The following is a 15,730-nucleotide window of genomic DNA, read 5'->3' on the forward strand; positions in this document are numbered from 1 at the left end:
TCTGTGGTCCCTCCCTTTCTGCTACGTAGCCATGACAACGATCAATGAGGGTGAAAAGTGTCCAGTGATCCATCCTAATTCTTTTCACCATTCAAGTCCTGGTAGTGCACTGCATGTTTCCAGACTTGACAGCGTGAACGCACTTATGCACTCAGTTTAGTTTGTGTTTTAGGTGAGTCTACCACTCAAGCCTCATATTAACTTTAGATAAAAGCGCCTGGCTATTGTTTTGATAAAGACTTTTAAAAACTGAACTCAAATGTCACTAACAAAAGCATTCAAAATATCGGTGATCCTCTTTTCAGTCTAATTTCTCTTACAGTATCATTAATACTATTCAATTTCATTCAAATAACTTAGTGACAGGGAGTTTCAGAGGGAATGTTTTAATGGTAGATCATTTCCACATGACAATGACACAATTAAAAATGTTCTCATGTCAACCTTTTCCACAGTTTTCCCTTAAGGTAAATTGGATTTAAGCAGATTATTACTTTTTTTTGTCGCACCCTCCTACCATTCATGTAACACTTTTCCATGTAAGAAAATACAGCATTTTAAAACATATTTGGCAATACAGAAGCAAACCCAGTAAGTTTTCCTCCACAAAGAAATTTAATAAACATTTTATGCTGACACATGGATTCCTAGCCCTCCAACCCCTCAACTTTTTTTTTTACTAAAATAACCCAGAATGTTAACAGTCTATCAGCTAAAGGGCAGAATTAATGATGAACAAAAAAACAATACAATCTTATCATTTGAAGAGTGTATTCATAGCTAACAAACATGTCCTAGCTAGACAAACTAAAGATGATCCTTGTAGTGGAGTTCAGGAAAGAGAGGAACGGCCTTTAATTTGACAGGGTATTTTGTCTGGCAATATCTGAATGGATTTTTGCACTAATATCAACTCTTTGGGAATTACCAATTCATCAGATTACACCTTAAGGAAGGCAAGCAGAAGTGCCTGTTGCAGTTACCATTCTTCATTTTACAAGGCTATTACTGTTGCTCGTCTTTGGCTCAAGGCCTAGTGATCATACAGAAGGCACTTTTGTTGGCATTGGTGATGCAACTAACATGGCAGTTATACCTCAGGGCCTAAATGAATATTTATGAGAATGTAGTATTCATATTTTTTCCCTTTTTTTTTTGTTTGTTTGTTTTTTTACATGAAATCGTCCGTTTACCAGCCAAATATTTCACCAACTTTTGACGGAGCATCCAAATTCCTTCACCCATTTGTTTAAAGTAACTTCACACAACTAGTGTAATAGGCTTGCATGACTGGAATCACGAACGTAATGATCGGCTACCTACTGTACGCTTGTCAACACTCACAGGACTCGAACTTGTCGCCAAAAAAAACAAGCAAGTTATGACAGTTTGACTTCTCTAAAGAAACAAAATTGGACTTGTGCGATTGAATCCGTGGGAGATTTGTCTTATGAGAGTGCACAGGCTTCACCCAGAAGGAGGACAAAGACAAAAACAGTGTGGTTGGTCATCTCAGTCTGAACTGACATGAAAAAAACCAGACGTGAACCCGACCAACTAAAACTAATCCGAGCCAGGTCTTACACTTAATATGGGAAGCCGTTTTAACATTCAGAAGCTCGACTGGATATTATTATGACTTGGTGCCGTGGTAGTCTCAGATATCCACAGTTTAACTCTGACTAGTCAGAAATCCAGTCAGAAATATCTGAAATTACAGATATCATTCAGTGCAGTCAAAATCTACTTACGGAGGTCTTGGGTTCGGGTTTCGAGCATTGAAGTGATGTTACACATCACTGCAATTACAGCTGAATTGTATCCAGTCCAGCCAATAAATGTTAAACTGGCTCGCCGTAGACTTGTCAAACATTTCTATCGTTCCATAGAGGAGCACACAGTCTCTTAAAGGACTCCACTGGTTTTCACGTTTTGTCCTCTTTACTACGGGTCGTGTCAACGTAACCAGCCGCCATTTTCCAAAGCATAGCGGCGTTCAAAAAAGGATTTTCTTCGGTTCCAGGCAGCCGCAGAGATTTACAATGTCATAAAAGGGGAACTTACAAATTGCACTTCAATTTGTACGGGTGCATGACTCAAGCTGAGTTGCATGGCTAATGTCTAAATTGCATAAATTGTGATCCCTCCTCTTTTTTTTTTTACAGCCAACTGTAGGTCCTAAAGAGTTACACGGGTACAATGTTAAATCACTGGAGTGCTCTCAAGTCATGTTATCCATCAGAGTAAAGCTAAAATCTATATTTAGCATTATTTACATAAATCCAAAGGACAAATATTGACAGGGCTTACAGTGTATTAGGTCTTCTCTGAAAGATCAAATGATCATCATCCCATTGAGAAAGGAACACCTGTCTGCAGGGGAGGAAAATCTTTAAGATAGTTATATGAGGAGGTGGGCTTTGGAAAATGGTCAACAGGTAACAGCCTACATATGACAAGTAGTAAATGGTCACAACATGCAAGAACACAATTTATCCCCCCATCGAAGCACATCCCCGGAGCGACGTCCACACTAATAAGTTTACATTTCAAAACGAAAGCAAACACACATCACATGACCGTTCATGTACACTGGGCGTGGCGCCCGTAACAGCTGACACGCTGTACATGGTGGGCCGTTAGAGGAGGACTGACAGGGTTCAGGTGAAAGAAACAGGGCAGGTCACACAATCAGATGAAACACCCAATACAGTGCAAGAGTGGAGCTGATAACCCCGCTGGACATGAGGGTTGTTGCAAATCGCTCGAATAATAGCTGTCCTCCTGCGTATGTAGGCAGCAGCATTAGAAAAGATAGACTTTAACAGCACATTAGCTGGTAGCATCGACGACAAGCTCAGCAACACCTGTACTTCATTGTTTATGTCGAATTGACCAATAGCAGGCGAGACTGATGTTTATTTACTTCTTTGAGAGGATCACGTGATGACAAATCGGGGAAGGACAGCTGCGACTAATGAGACCCGGTCAAGAAGCGAACACGGCTCATTGCATCGTTGTGTTTCTTCCCTTCCAGAATAAATCACAACAAACTAAAACGACGACAGCGACGTTCTTAAAGCTCCCAGCTTGAGTAGATCAGAAACGCCGGAGTAACGTGGACACTCTGCACAAACGTAGCCAAACGTAGGCATTTTAAAATGAACCCGTATTGGTGTGGATGTCGCCTGACGAGACTTTCCTAACAGTTGCTTTCATCAATACTTTAACAGCCCGCCTCACATCCAACAGCTGGCTCGGAGAACCTGACTTCTCCTGAAACAGGAAAGGGGCACGGAGACAAACAGCGATAGAAACTATTAACAAGCTGGATGAATCACATCGTTACAGTTCAACTACGACCACTGCAGATCTGAGACGGTGTGTGTGTGTGTGTGTGTGTGTGTGGGATTGTCCGATGGCCAACGTATGCTTAAAGATAGTGTTCAGTACATCTGAGAAAGGAGGATGCTTCGATCAGTGGGTTGTGGATGGAAAAGGGACAGCGGTCCTACTGTGTCGCTTCTCTACAGGCTTACAGTTGCTTACAGTGATGTAGCTCGGCTCGAAACCTCAGTGTCACTTAGTGAGATAGAAAACCATCGGCAATCTGGACGTCTTTCAACAAACTGTTTAGTTTTCTTACAGTCTTACACCTTCTGCCGTTCATGTCAACAAAGCATCACATTTTTCAAAGTTTTGTTCACATCCTGCAAATGAACTGCAACTCAGCTTGGCAAGATCACAGTCACCGTTCAATTGACATCAAACGTGTACAGATGAAGATGAACGCAGGCGAAACAGAGATGCTTTCTGCCAGCAGGCCACTCTACCCTTGAGCAGACAATCACAGTGGAGCAGCCTTTTGCTACCTCATGAGACTCGAGTAGGGAGGGACAAACACTTCACTGGTATCTTAATTTAAAAAAGTATGATCATAAAAATAAAGCCTTGGACCTGTGACAATAATACGAGGAACAAAAAAACAAAAATAAATGGTGTTACCATGACATTACCCACCCACACCCGAAAATGTCCAAAGAAACAAAAAGTAATTCACCTTAACACTCCTTTAGGCACATAAGTCTTTATGGATCCCACTTGTGTGGTGGTCAGGAATGCTTTTCACTTAACAAAAAAAAACAAAAAAATACACACACAAAAAATAGTGATGGTGCCTTTATGCAAACTTGGTGAGAAGAACCTGCAGTTCTGTTTCAGAGACTCGTCTGTGGCTTCAGATGAAACAAGAAGCACTTTAGAACAAAGAGAAATCCACACGTCTGAACTGCATGCCTGACCATGGTTGGAGGACAGAAGATGTCCTGAGCGCTTCTTCAGACTCCATCCTAACTGTGACCTCCATCACTTTTTATTCCACATTGTTTGGATGTTTTCTCCCACTTTTTGTATTTGTCGCTTGTTTTTTCTTGGTTTTTTTTTTTTGTATATTATTATTTTTCCTTTTAAAGGTTTGTGTCAACACTAAATCACAAATCTAGCCTGGAATATTGCTCAGCAGCTATTTACAGAATTGCAAAACAAACAATCTGACTGATCTACACACAATATCTCACACTGTCCCGTCTTTATTTTTAGTGGTCCTCTTCAGAAAAAAAAAAAAAAAAAAAGGTACTACAAAGTGTAAACATGAAGGAAAAAAACAAGAAACTATTCCATATAAATGGTAATCATTTTGTTGTGGCCCCCTTCTCACCCTGCCATACAACCATATCTACAAACTGTGAGATAATCTACTGAGTGTTTTGCTAAATTTGGGACCCATTATTCGGCTCCGAGTTTTAGTGCAGACGCGCTGTGCAGTAGGAGGAGCTTTCTAACCGTTTCAAGTAAACCCCTTAAAAATGTCCTGTTTTTCTTCCGTTCTGAGATCCTCTTTGTTCGAATGAGAACGGCCCTCCATCGCTGGACATTGTGGCCTTCTGCTTCTGCTCGCTTGGGTTGTTGTGTTTCCCCCCACATACATACATACATACATACATACATACATACAGTCACACATACAGTCAGCCAGCCCCTTCCTTAAATGAGAACAATGTTAAACGAGAGAAGAAATTAAAATTAAAATCATCTTCCACTTACAAATCCTTCCGTGTTTGCAATCAACACCAAGATGTCAGGCCCAACATTTAAGTTACATTTCTTCATTTTTTTTTTTTTTTTTTTTTTGAACACACAGCAGAATAAACATTGTTTGGAAGCAAGGTCTCCTGGTGGCAAGTCAAATGTTCAGAGGTCACAGTTCTTTTTTTTTTTGTTTGTTTGTCGTATTTTTCCTCGCCCTCCTCGGCAGCTTTAGTCCTGCTTGGCCTGGAGCTGCTGCTTCCAGGCCTCGTTCAAGTAAACCAGTCGCTTGTAGTTGAGAATAAAGAGAATGAAGTTCAGCGCGTATGTGGTGATGCAGATGATGCAGAAGTCCTTCAGGACAAAGTAGAGGATGTAACCCAGGTAGAGGGAACCCACCACCGACAAGATGGATGTCGTCATGAGAATAAGGGCGGCCATTGCACTGACAGTCATTCCTACGGTGAGAAACACAGACCGAGGCTTAGGCAAGGAACCGTTACACAAAACAACATCAGCAACCTGAGTCTTTTTCACAGAGACATTCAGACACTTCTCTATTTATACGATCAGCCTCCTCGTGATGATATTTAGCTTCAGCACCGAGCAGACTGATCGTATCATTCGGTCGTCACATGAGGTGCAGTCACAGCTCCTCCGTGTTTGTGCTTCTTAAATCTCAGCAGGTTTACAACAAACACGGCCGGACAACAGACGAGGCTTTATCTTTTGCTACCAAATTTATTGACAACAAAAATGTTGGCTGCTCCATCCATAACAATCTGCGACGGGCAAAATAACCATCTAAACTGTTTCTGGTATGTCGACACGTGTTTGAGTCAGTAGGAATAAACTGGTGGGTTTGATGTAATAATAGAGCTGCAGTGATTAGTCTTTATGTTCGATCGAAGGGAATCTCAACCTATTTTCATAATTTACTGAATTACCCAAAAACAGTTCGTTAGGACCGTCACAACTATAACATTTTAATTGACAATTCATTGTCATACAAATACTTGCAACCAAATGTACTATAAGTCTAATTATAGTTTAACACTTCATAAAGAAGAGCCACTTAAGGTCTTGAACACCGGAACATATAAGCACCGTGTTATTGCTGCGAATTGGACAAATTTCTTCCCTTGTTTGCCATTAAATCATAATAACGGGACATCATTGAACGGAGCGCTGTGGAGACAACGTGGAAACAGTGGAGGAAATGTGACATTTCTGATACTTTCATCCAGCTGTTTTTATACAGATGAATGGAAACGATTCTAATATTTATGTCAAATTATTGCAGTTGGTTCAAATAAATGCAACCAGGTGATTATGCAATAATTGTGTATTTATCTTATCTATAAATAGTTTCTCAATTGATTTAGCAGAAAACGTACAGTATCACACCACAAGTCCAGCACACAACGAGTCTCTTCAAAAAAACTAAATTACACTTGAGGAAAAGTTTAGTAAAAGCCCAGAAGGGTCCTGTGCAGGAGAAGCACAGAGCGTCTATGGAAAAGGCGGAACTATAGCATTGGTTTCATGTTTTGCGACAGCAGTTCAGCGCTGTAAACTGCCATTGAGCGGAGATTAAAGCCCTGGCTATGCAGATTTTTGGAGTCATGCCTACTCACGAATATTGGCCAGTCCAAGGCCTTGAGAACAATCAAAGTTCAGAAACTGACCAGCCTCGCCTTTAATATGGAAATCTTGGGGCGCTGTAGCAGTTTGGGCTAACTGGGATGCTATTGTGTCAGTCAAATGAGTGGCAACCGCTGCAGCTAAAAGGAGCTCTTGTTCTGTGCCAGCGCCAGGTGGCCAGACGAGCCTACGGGCCACTCGGCAGGCAAACATGTCAAACCAGCATGACTGAGTCAGCAACACTGATGGGAGGAGAATGAGACTGGGAATGTAACCAAAGGGGGAAAAAGAAAGTTCAAGTTAAAACAAGTGAAGACATGAGGAGAAATATTCACGATCACTCTCAACTGTCAGTGTCAATATTAGACTGTGACAAACAGTTTTAACAAGTCAAACCTGAAGAAATGAAGGAAATATGTGTTGAACGGCAAACTTTCTTACTCTTACTGTTGCAACACTGAGATTTCATCTCTGATCTCTCCAAAAAAAAAAACTCTGAATACTGAATGCAGTTCAGTGGGATGAGACTCCCATTTAACTGTATTTCTACTGATCATGTAACATCGGTGTCAGAGTCACGTGAGTCAGTTCCAGTCAAATATAGCCGGGACACAGGAAGGCAAAGAGTTGACTCAGCACTTGTTGCCAGTGCAGCAGCATGGGAGATTTGTCACCTGAATTTTGCAATAAGAACAGCTGACTGCAAAAAAACCGTCATCTTACCTAGAAGGAGCTGAAAGGCGTAAAAGACGATCCCGTAGACACTGTTGGGTTGATTCAGGGCGCTGTCATTTCCAAAAATTGAGCCCAAGAGTCCAAATCCTTGACCCCACCTAAACCATAAAAACATATTAGCAAAGGACATCATTTTATTTAAGATGAGTCAAACCTCAATGAGTCAGAATAAATGAGTGGCGATAAGATCAAATAAAATATCAGCTCATAGCAATCACGACTAAGGTCAAATAATCATTTGCGTTACCTCCGTGAAACGCTCGCCCGAGTTTGTAATCCAGAAAGCTAAAGTTCAGACTGTGAGCGATTCTTTTGTAGCAAAAAACTAACGAATACTTTGATGAGCGATTATCTTCCTTATCAATTATTTTGTAGATGAAATGTGATGAACCGGCAGTTTCCCGGTCTTCAAATGACCGACAGTCCAAAGAAAAGCAGCAAGTTGTTACATTGAAGAAGCTCCAATCACAGCAAGTTTAGCCATTTTTGTCTGAAAAATAAACAATTCATCATAAAAATAGCTGATGATTAGTCTCTCATATCCCGACCAGTCTCCGCCACACTGCGCCAGCGCCGGTGAATGTTTGGGCTCCACCGTATATCGCTCCGGTTTAGCTGGAGAAAAAAAGAAAAAGACTCTGGCTTGTTTGCATTTCTTTAAACTAATCACAATCATGTTGGGCATCTGCCTAGCTCAGGACTCAGTGACAGTGTCTTTGTGAAATCCTGTCAGGAGGGCGAACTTGTTTTGGTGGAACATTTTAATGAGCCCTTCCTTTATTATAGTCAAATCCTGCAAGAAGAACCAAGCAGGGCGGCTTCACTGCCCGATTCAAGTCTTCATCAAAAGTTGCCATTTGTATAGTGTTGTCGCTGCTCGGAGGTTGTTGTTGTTGTTGTTGTTTCCCATTTCAATTAAAATGTTTATTTATATAGCGCCAAATCACAACACAGGTTATTTCATGGCACTTTAACACATTAAAGTCCTTACAGCAGAACTTCTACAACGTCACACAGAGAAACGCAACAATTCCCACATTGCAACAGGGATTTGACGCCGGTCAGAAGGCCTCGACTGAACTAGTCGACTAATGGCAGGTTTATAGCAACACCGGTGAGTCAGACCGGTTGACCATTAACCCTCTTTAATACAATGGGGCAGTCACACCGACAACACCCGAGTACCACCACCAAGGCTGGACCGGCCCACCAAATTCTTCAGACAGCCTGAACAAGGCAGAGACTTTATACAATGATATGATTTGCATACAGGGCGACGCTGAATTTGACTTTCTGTGACACAACTAGTTCTGTCTCCACGAGTTCATAACTTTCCCTCTGTTCACCACCGCCAGTCTGTCCCCGAGAAAACTGAAGCTTCAGCTCTGCTTTGAAGCAGTTGTTTTTTCTTAAGCTTGTCCAAATTCAAATCAATTAAAACAAAATTAAAAAAGTTTTGCCTCGCTGGAAAACCACGACATCCAGCGCACGCTTACTCAACGGGGATGTTCAACAGCTGACATGTTACTCCTTGTTGTTCACACATACGCTGGGAAGAGACTCCCTGCTCTGCTACAAACACTTTGCACACACATTTAATTTGTTGCAAAACACAAGTCGTGCAAAGTAGTGAATGAGATTCTGCTTGCGTCGGCACTCCTGTCAAATGACTTGAAAAGCACGTGAACAATACGTTGCATCCTTGAAGACACTTCTGCAACGTCTCAACACACAATGATGTATTAACGTACCCATTCATGTACTCCTAAACAGGTGCGTCACTGGAGTATAATCTGTGTGTAAAGTTTTCATGTACATTTCAAAGCTCTGCAGCAGGAACACGGAGATAAGAGGCTGCTTCAATATCTCGGACCTTTTCTTTAAATCGTACCATGTCCCACAACAACACGGTCCACTGTGTCTCACTCGCTCGAGAAACATGTTAAAAGAGATGAAACGCATAAATTAATAAATGATGTTTCTACTCATTTATAAAAAGTCACGCTTCCCATTAATTTCCCTGCAGCAGGCAGTCTAACTCGTGGCGACTGCTTTATCTTCAACTGATAAGCATGTTAAGAATGCCTTCAGAAAACAAGCACACATTATTATTTCAAGCTGCATTACCAAATTCGCGGTATTCAATCTGTCTGCATCAGGTGACTTCAGAGATCAGACAGCTGGAAACCAACAGTGTTCAGACGAACACAAACCGCTGTGATTTGTTATTTACAGGAAGGAAAATATTAAAGAAGTGATCTTTTTTTTTTTGGTTTGAACACTCAGCTGATGGTGTCGTTTGTTTTAGGTGACGGAGAATTCACTCACTCACCAAACAAATATGCAGACATGCTGTGCAGGTTACATTCCAGTAATGTGATTGTTCAGTCAGAGACTCAGTCAGGTTCAAGAGGCGTGTTCACTTCATTCATTCAGAGTTGCACCGACAGTTAAACCGATGCAGCAGCACATCACTGATTTTAAACATGTGGACTGAGATGGGATCTGATTTCTTCTCTGACCGGCTCCTCCTCAAAAACAGCAGCTCTACCTGAAGGAGTTGTCTCCCTCCTGACCACGTGTGATGGAGAGGAGTCAGGAGTCCCCCCCGCTGACCTCTGGGACACCCGTCAGGAGTCCCCCCCGCTGACCACAGGGACACCCGTCAGGAGTCCCCCCCGCTGACCTCTGGGACACCCGTCAGGAGTCCCCCCCGCTGACCACAGGGACACCCGTCAGGAGTCCCCCCCACTGACCACAGGGACACCCGTCAGGAGTCCCCCCACTGACCACAGGGACACCCGTCAGGAGTCCCCCCCGCTGACCTCTGGGACACCCGTCAGGAGTCCCCCCCACTGACCTCTGGGACAACTCGGTGTCCCCGCGGGCGGGTCGGGGCGGGCTGACATTAGCACGGCAGCTAATGACAGCTCCATGACAGCTAACGAGGGCGACCAGCCGGCAGCTTTAACAGTTGGGTTCCCAAATTCATGAGCACGGAGCCAGCGGACCAGCGGACCAGCGGACTAGTGGACCAGCGACATGTTGTGGTTAGCGGTGTGAAAACAGCAGCAGTCAAACACGAGCGGCTCTAACGTCGGTCTGAACAAGCTAGCGTCAACTTTGGTGCTAAAGTTGGTGTGACAGATGTGTTAGCTTAGCGCGCTCACAGGAGCCCGCCGCCGGGATCTGGTGACGTCAGATGTCCCCAAATTACGCGCCGACCCGCTTGAGCCCCGCGGGAGGTCCCGTCGGTCCACAGCGGAGCTGGCCGACAGGTCAGTTAGTGAGTTAGCCACCGTGCAAACCAATGGGTTGTGCTCGCTAGCGGTTAGCTCCGTTAGCTCCGTGGAGCTACAACAGCTAACGACGTGCTCGTCAACGACTTGTTCTCGAAGTAAACAAACAAACAAACAAACAAACAAACAAACAGACAAACAGGCGAAACGCGGGCGGGCGGCGCCTCGGAGCGCTCTTGCCGCGCAGCTCCCCCCGACAGCCCGCAGCAGCAGCAGGCGGCTCCGCTGAATTCAAATTACCTGGAGCTGAACACTTTGGAACAGCTGACGGAGCTGCTGACGTCGCACATCGCCGCGTAGCTCGGGTCCCGGGACTTCTCCCTCTCGACGTGGAAGGCGTACAGAGACAACAGGATGCCCAGCAGGCAGACGAGGAGCCGAGCTATTCTCTCCCACCGAGGGGTGGACACTCTCAGGACGGGCGCCGCCATCGCTCTCTGGCCTAGCTGGAGACACGCATACAGACGCAGCGGGCTCGCCTGAGACACGACTGCGACGTGGAGGACGCGTCAGGACGTGGCTCACCGTGAGGGGCGGGGCCTCCGCGAGGGGGCGGGGCCGCCGTGCCGAAAGGGGGCGGGGACAGAAGCGGTCCGCGAACCCTCAGTGTGGCTCCCAACATGCACATAAATAACGTTATTTATTTAATGCGAAGCTTTCTAAATAACATTTGTTCTTTGAACGGCGTTGTGGTTTTGTGCGTTATTGTCTGCGAAGATGTGTCACAGTTACTGTACGCGATTTACACCAGCATCCACATCCCAAAACACATTTAACAAAATAAATAGTCTTTACTTTATTTAAAAAAAATAATGCCACGTTAGAAACTTTTCAGCCGTTTTCATTTTTAAAATGATTTAATGTGAATGTTGTCGTATATCCACAAATATTCACACGGGAGCATAAAAAAATAAAAAATAAAATAACTAAAATAATAAATCACAAAACCTGAGCCCTGAGGCTTATTTTAATAATCATGTTAGCCGTGTTTCCCCTGTCTTAGTGACACAGCCGCGATCACGTGACCGCATGTATATAAACACACGGTGACGTCATCTGTTTACTCGCTCAGAGGTCCGTCTGCAAAGAAAGTTGCAGCGCTCCGTTTCCAAATGGCGACAGATATCGAAAGATTGGTTTCCTTCGAGCAGGCTCATTACGACCAATATGACTATTACAATCTGCTGGAGTACTCGTGTCACGCCTGTGGCAAAGGGAGGTCCAAGAAGGAGATCGAGCTGAATACAAACCGCCATTGCCCCGCCGGACACGAGAGGAAGATCGCAGAAAAATTCCACAACAGCCAAATGAAACGCAGGAGAACAAAGAGCTCGACCTCTTGACGGCTTTCCTTCATGTTTACAGGTAATCAGGACAGTTGTGGGAATTACATCTTTTTTTCTCTCTTTTTTTTTCTGTAGTCGTCGTTTTTGTCAAAAGAACAAAAACAACAACAATCTCCTGGCTGCATATTTACATAAGCGCTGTAGATCCTGCCAGCAGCTCACACCCATATGAGCAAAACAAAACCTGCTTCTGGATCACAGCCAGGACTTTCTGATATGTGCTTTTAAATTCATGTCTGCTTTGCTCCAAACCCAGAGTTGTTGTTGTTGTTGCTGTTGTTGTTTTTTATGGTAAAGGTACATGGTTGCCATATTTTCCATTTTCATTTTTTCATTCCACTTATTGTATCATAAAAAAGTAAAACCAGGCTCCATTTTCTGCAAGGAATAACTGATATGATATGTTGATCATGAGATTAGTTTGGCTATCTTTGGTCAATAAAAAGAAGTAGGGCTGCGACTAACCTTTATTTTCATTATCGACTAATCTGTTGATCATTTTCTCGATAAATCAATTAGCTGTCTGTTCTTCAAAATATCAGAAAATTGTGAAAAGTGATTAATCGATTATTGGCGGCAGTTGATTTTCTGTCGATTAAGTTAACGACTAATCACTGCAGCTCTAAAAAAAATAAGCACCCACAATGTGTTAGGTTGGGCTTCTTTTTAACATTTAATTCTGATTTTCTACACAGATCTGGACACAAGTTGGATTTCTGATGTTGACCGTGGCCAAAATGTCTCTGCCTTTCCTGATCCGCCTCCATTACATAATCTACCCTGTAACAAGACCTGCTCCTCATGTTACAGCTGTGCAAGATTAGTTTGTGTTGCTATATAGGTCAGTAGTGTGTGCTTGATAGAGATATAGATATATAGATATATAGATGTAGTCCTGTGGGTAAAGAAGATATTCTACTGTATTTTATTTCAATTAAAAGTGATTTTAACTAAACCAGCATGGATTGTTTTATTTCTGATGCTCATGACTGATAATAAAAATGTTTTGTGTTCTAACGGTTTCTATATTTACTTTTTATATCCCAGAGAAGTGAACCGGACATCAGGCCACAGTTCTTTCAGAAATGCTGCAGGATATTGCTTACAGCCTGCAGCTGTTTTATTTTTGGTGCAAAAGAAAAAAAAAATGGACGTTTTAAAAATGTTGTTGATATTCATTAGCATTTTGAGTGTTATGAGATTTTTCAGTTTTCTCTTGGATGACTTGGTTGCAGCCATACAGCCTCAGTTACAACACAAGACTCCCAAAGCAGTGTCTTTGATAAACGCTGAACATCAATGACCATTTAAAATACTTGCAACTGCAGCTGGTGGAAAGTACACAACGGTGATGGAAGAGTTGCATAAAACAATGAACAATGAACGAAACGGTTAAGTGTACTCCAGTTGAGCCAGAGGCTCCTTAATTCCTACCAGCGTTTGAATTTTATTTTGTTGTACTTCTTCCGGAACCTTGGATTAAGTTACTCGCTTTTATTTTGAAAATAACCTGCTGAACCGGAACTGCTTCTTTCCTCGTCTTCACTTCTCACGTGTTCGCTCGGCAGCTGATGATTTGAGCCGTTTTTTTCGTCTTCGGTTATTTCTACCTGCCAGGATAATGCAGATATGTCACGTGTGCAGCGAACAGACACCAAAATACAGATGCCCAACATGCAAAATACGATAGTAAGTCAACTTTGTTTACTTAGTTTGTTTGCAAGCCTGCTAACCTCGAGTTAGTTTCCGATTATGTTTTGCGACGATGTTCGTCTGAGGGTGTTTGAGACTGAGAATATAGTCGGAAATATGTTGGATTACAATTATCTATTGTTCTGGGAAATCAGTAAAACAAAGAAAATGCCAATTTAGCAGCCACAGAGACAGAGAAAGCTGTGGTGAGTTTTACAGCAGTAACTTGTTTTACGCTGGTTCCCAAGACTGGAAGGTTTTATTAAGGTTTTAAACAGAGATAAATATGCACGTTCACAATCATGTCACTGATTCCGTGTTGTCACAAAATGTAAACATGAAAACGCTGCCGAGCATCGCTAACCACATGGGACGGCAACTCACGTGGGTCAAACGATTCGCGGTTTGTTTTCATCGGCCACTGTTACCACTGTTGAATGAACAATATACACGTCCTGGATTGTTGTGATTGATTAACAACCACATTAAACAGGTGTGAAATGGGTCCTAAAGTTACCTTATATCTTTATGCTGTAGTGCACAAGGTTATTATAAATCTGCCAGACAAACTACTGTTTTTAATCTTTGTGTTTTGACTCTTCCAGTTGTTCACTTGGCTGTTACAAGAGACATAAAGGTAAATTAACTTGTGCTTTACTCCATTAAATGAACACATCTCATCAACCAGTCAGTCACAACTGTTGTTATTCTTGGTCCACAGACACCTGCCTCCCTGTCGAAAAGCCTGCGTCTCTGAATCCTGAGGCTGAGGATGCTTTCAGCTCTGGTATTGTTATTACACTCATCATTTCTTTGATCATATTCTTTTTGTGCATAATCAGCCAGCAGGATCACATCATTGTTTTTCATAAATCATATAATCTGGAGGCAACATGAACAAAGTGCAATACAACCATACAAAAAGGGAAATTTATGTTAAGAGAATCAGTTTTTCTGTTCATGTAAACTGATCATCTGGAGGTTAAAATAAACTTTGTGCTTTTCAGCTGCTGCTCTTTTAGATTTCAGTGTGATTAACCTCATTCATGTTGTCATGAGACTCATGAAGAAATGCTGTACAGAGGTGATAATCTACAATACTTGATGTTCAGTGTGTGTTTCACTGATGAGTCAGACATGATCCTATGCATCGGTTTGAAATACATTGTTTATCTCAATTTGTCAGAATTGTGTTTGTATTATTGTCTCCCTATTACATGAAGTCACAGCAATGATGTGTGAGAAAGCTTACTCATTTTCTGATGCTTTGTGTAAAAAGCACCAAAAAAAAAATCTTTACTGTCTTTGCAGAGGCGTGGAGTGTTGAATATCTTCTGCGTGAAGATAACATCATTGACAAAGTGTCTCTGCAGAGGCTCCAGTTGTTAGGTACAAATCCAACCTCACATTTTGTTTGGTCTCTACCATTTGATATAACTACTGACAGCAGCTGCAGGTTTTCAACAATAAAGCTTCAGGTGTGATTAACTGATGTTTTCTTATTTGCTCTACAGGTCAGTCAAAAGAGCTCAGAGATCTTCTTTGCAACCCTCATCTGAGGCAGTTACTGCGATCTGTTGATGGCGCCGACAGTAAGGACAACGCCATGAAGGCTGCCATGCAGGAGCCGCTGTTTGTTGAATTTTCAGATCAGTGTTTAAAAATTGTAGAAAATGAAACTGACTCACAAACATTCAGTGAAGATGATGATTTGTAAAATTTCACCTGCATCACTTTTTTAAAGATTTTTTTTGTTTGGGAGTAATATACTTTTCTTTTTTTACATATAAAATGTCTTGCCACACGTGTTGTATGGTTTGCTGTGCCTCATCATGCGACAGTATGATATAATGTTCAATTATATGCTGAAACCTTTTCAAACCGTTTCAAATCCTGAGTTAACACTACAGACCTCAGTGTAGTAACCAA

General features: G+C 42.4%; 2 protein-coding genes across 2 annotated transcripts; one reads left to right on the plus strand and one right to left on the minus strand.

Moving 5' to 3' along the window:
* Nucleotides 1-370: 370 nt before the first annotated feature.
* vkorc1l1 (vitamin K epoxide reductase complex, subunit 1-like 1) lies at nucleotides 371-11,267 on the minus strand. The gene is made up of 3 exons (XM_069700670.1): nucleotides 11,004-11,267; nucleotides 7,453-7,562; nucleotides 371-5,543 (listed from the first exon to the last, which is right to left on the minus strand). The coding sequence occupies exons 1-3, from the start codon at nucleotides 11,192-11,194 to the stop codon at nucleotides 5,317-5,319; spliced, it is 528 nt and encodes a 175-aa protein (XP_069556771.1). The 5' UTR covers nucleotides 11,195-11,267; the 3' UTR covers nucleotides 371-5,316.
* A 2,014-nt stretch (nucleotides 11,268-13,281) lies between these two features.
* znhit3 (zinc finger, HIT-type containing 3) lies at nucleotides 13,282-15,676 on the plus strand. Its single transcript, XM_069700672.1, has 5 exons — nucleotides 13,282-13,798; nucleotides 14,407-14,438; nucleotides 14,523-14,588; nucleotides 15,113-15,190; nucleotides 15,316-15,676. The coding sequence occupies exons 1-5, from the start codon at nucleotides 13,731-13,733 to the stop codon at nucleotides 15,516-15,518; spliced, it is 447 nt and encodes a 148-aa protein (XP_069556773.1). The 5' UTR covers nucleotides 13,282-13,730; the 3' UTR covers nucleotides 15,519-15,676.
* Nucleotides 15,677-15,730: the final 54 nt, after the last annotated feature.

The sequence above is a fragment of the Brachyistius frenatus genome, unplaced genomic scaffold (assembly GCF_029030835.1).
Source record: "Brachyistius frenatus isolate BFR_SWC_R1_liver_20210118 unplaced genomic scaffold, ASM2903083v1 Contig_34, whole genome shotgun sequence".
Lineage (NCBI taxonomy): Eukaryota > Metazoa > Chordata > Actinopteri > Embiotocidae > Brachyistius > Brachyistius frenatus.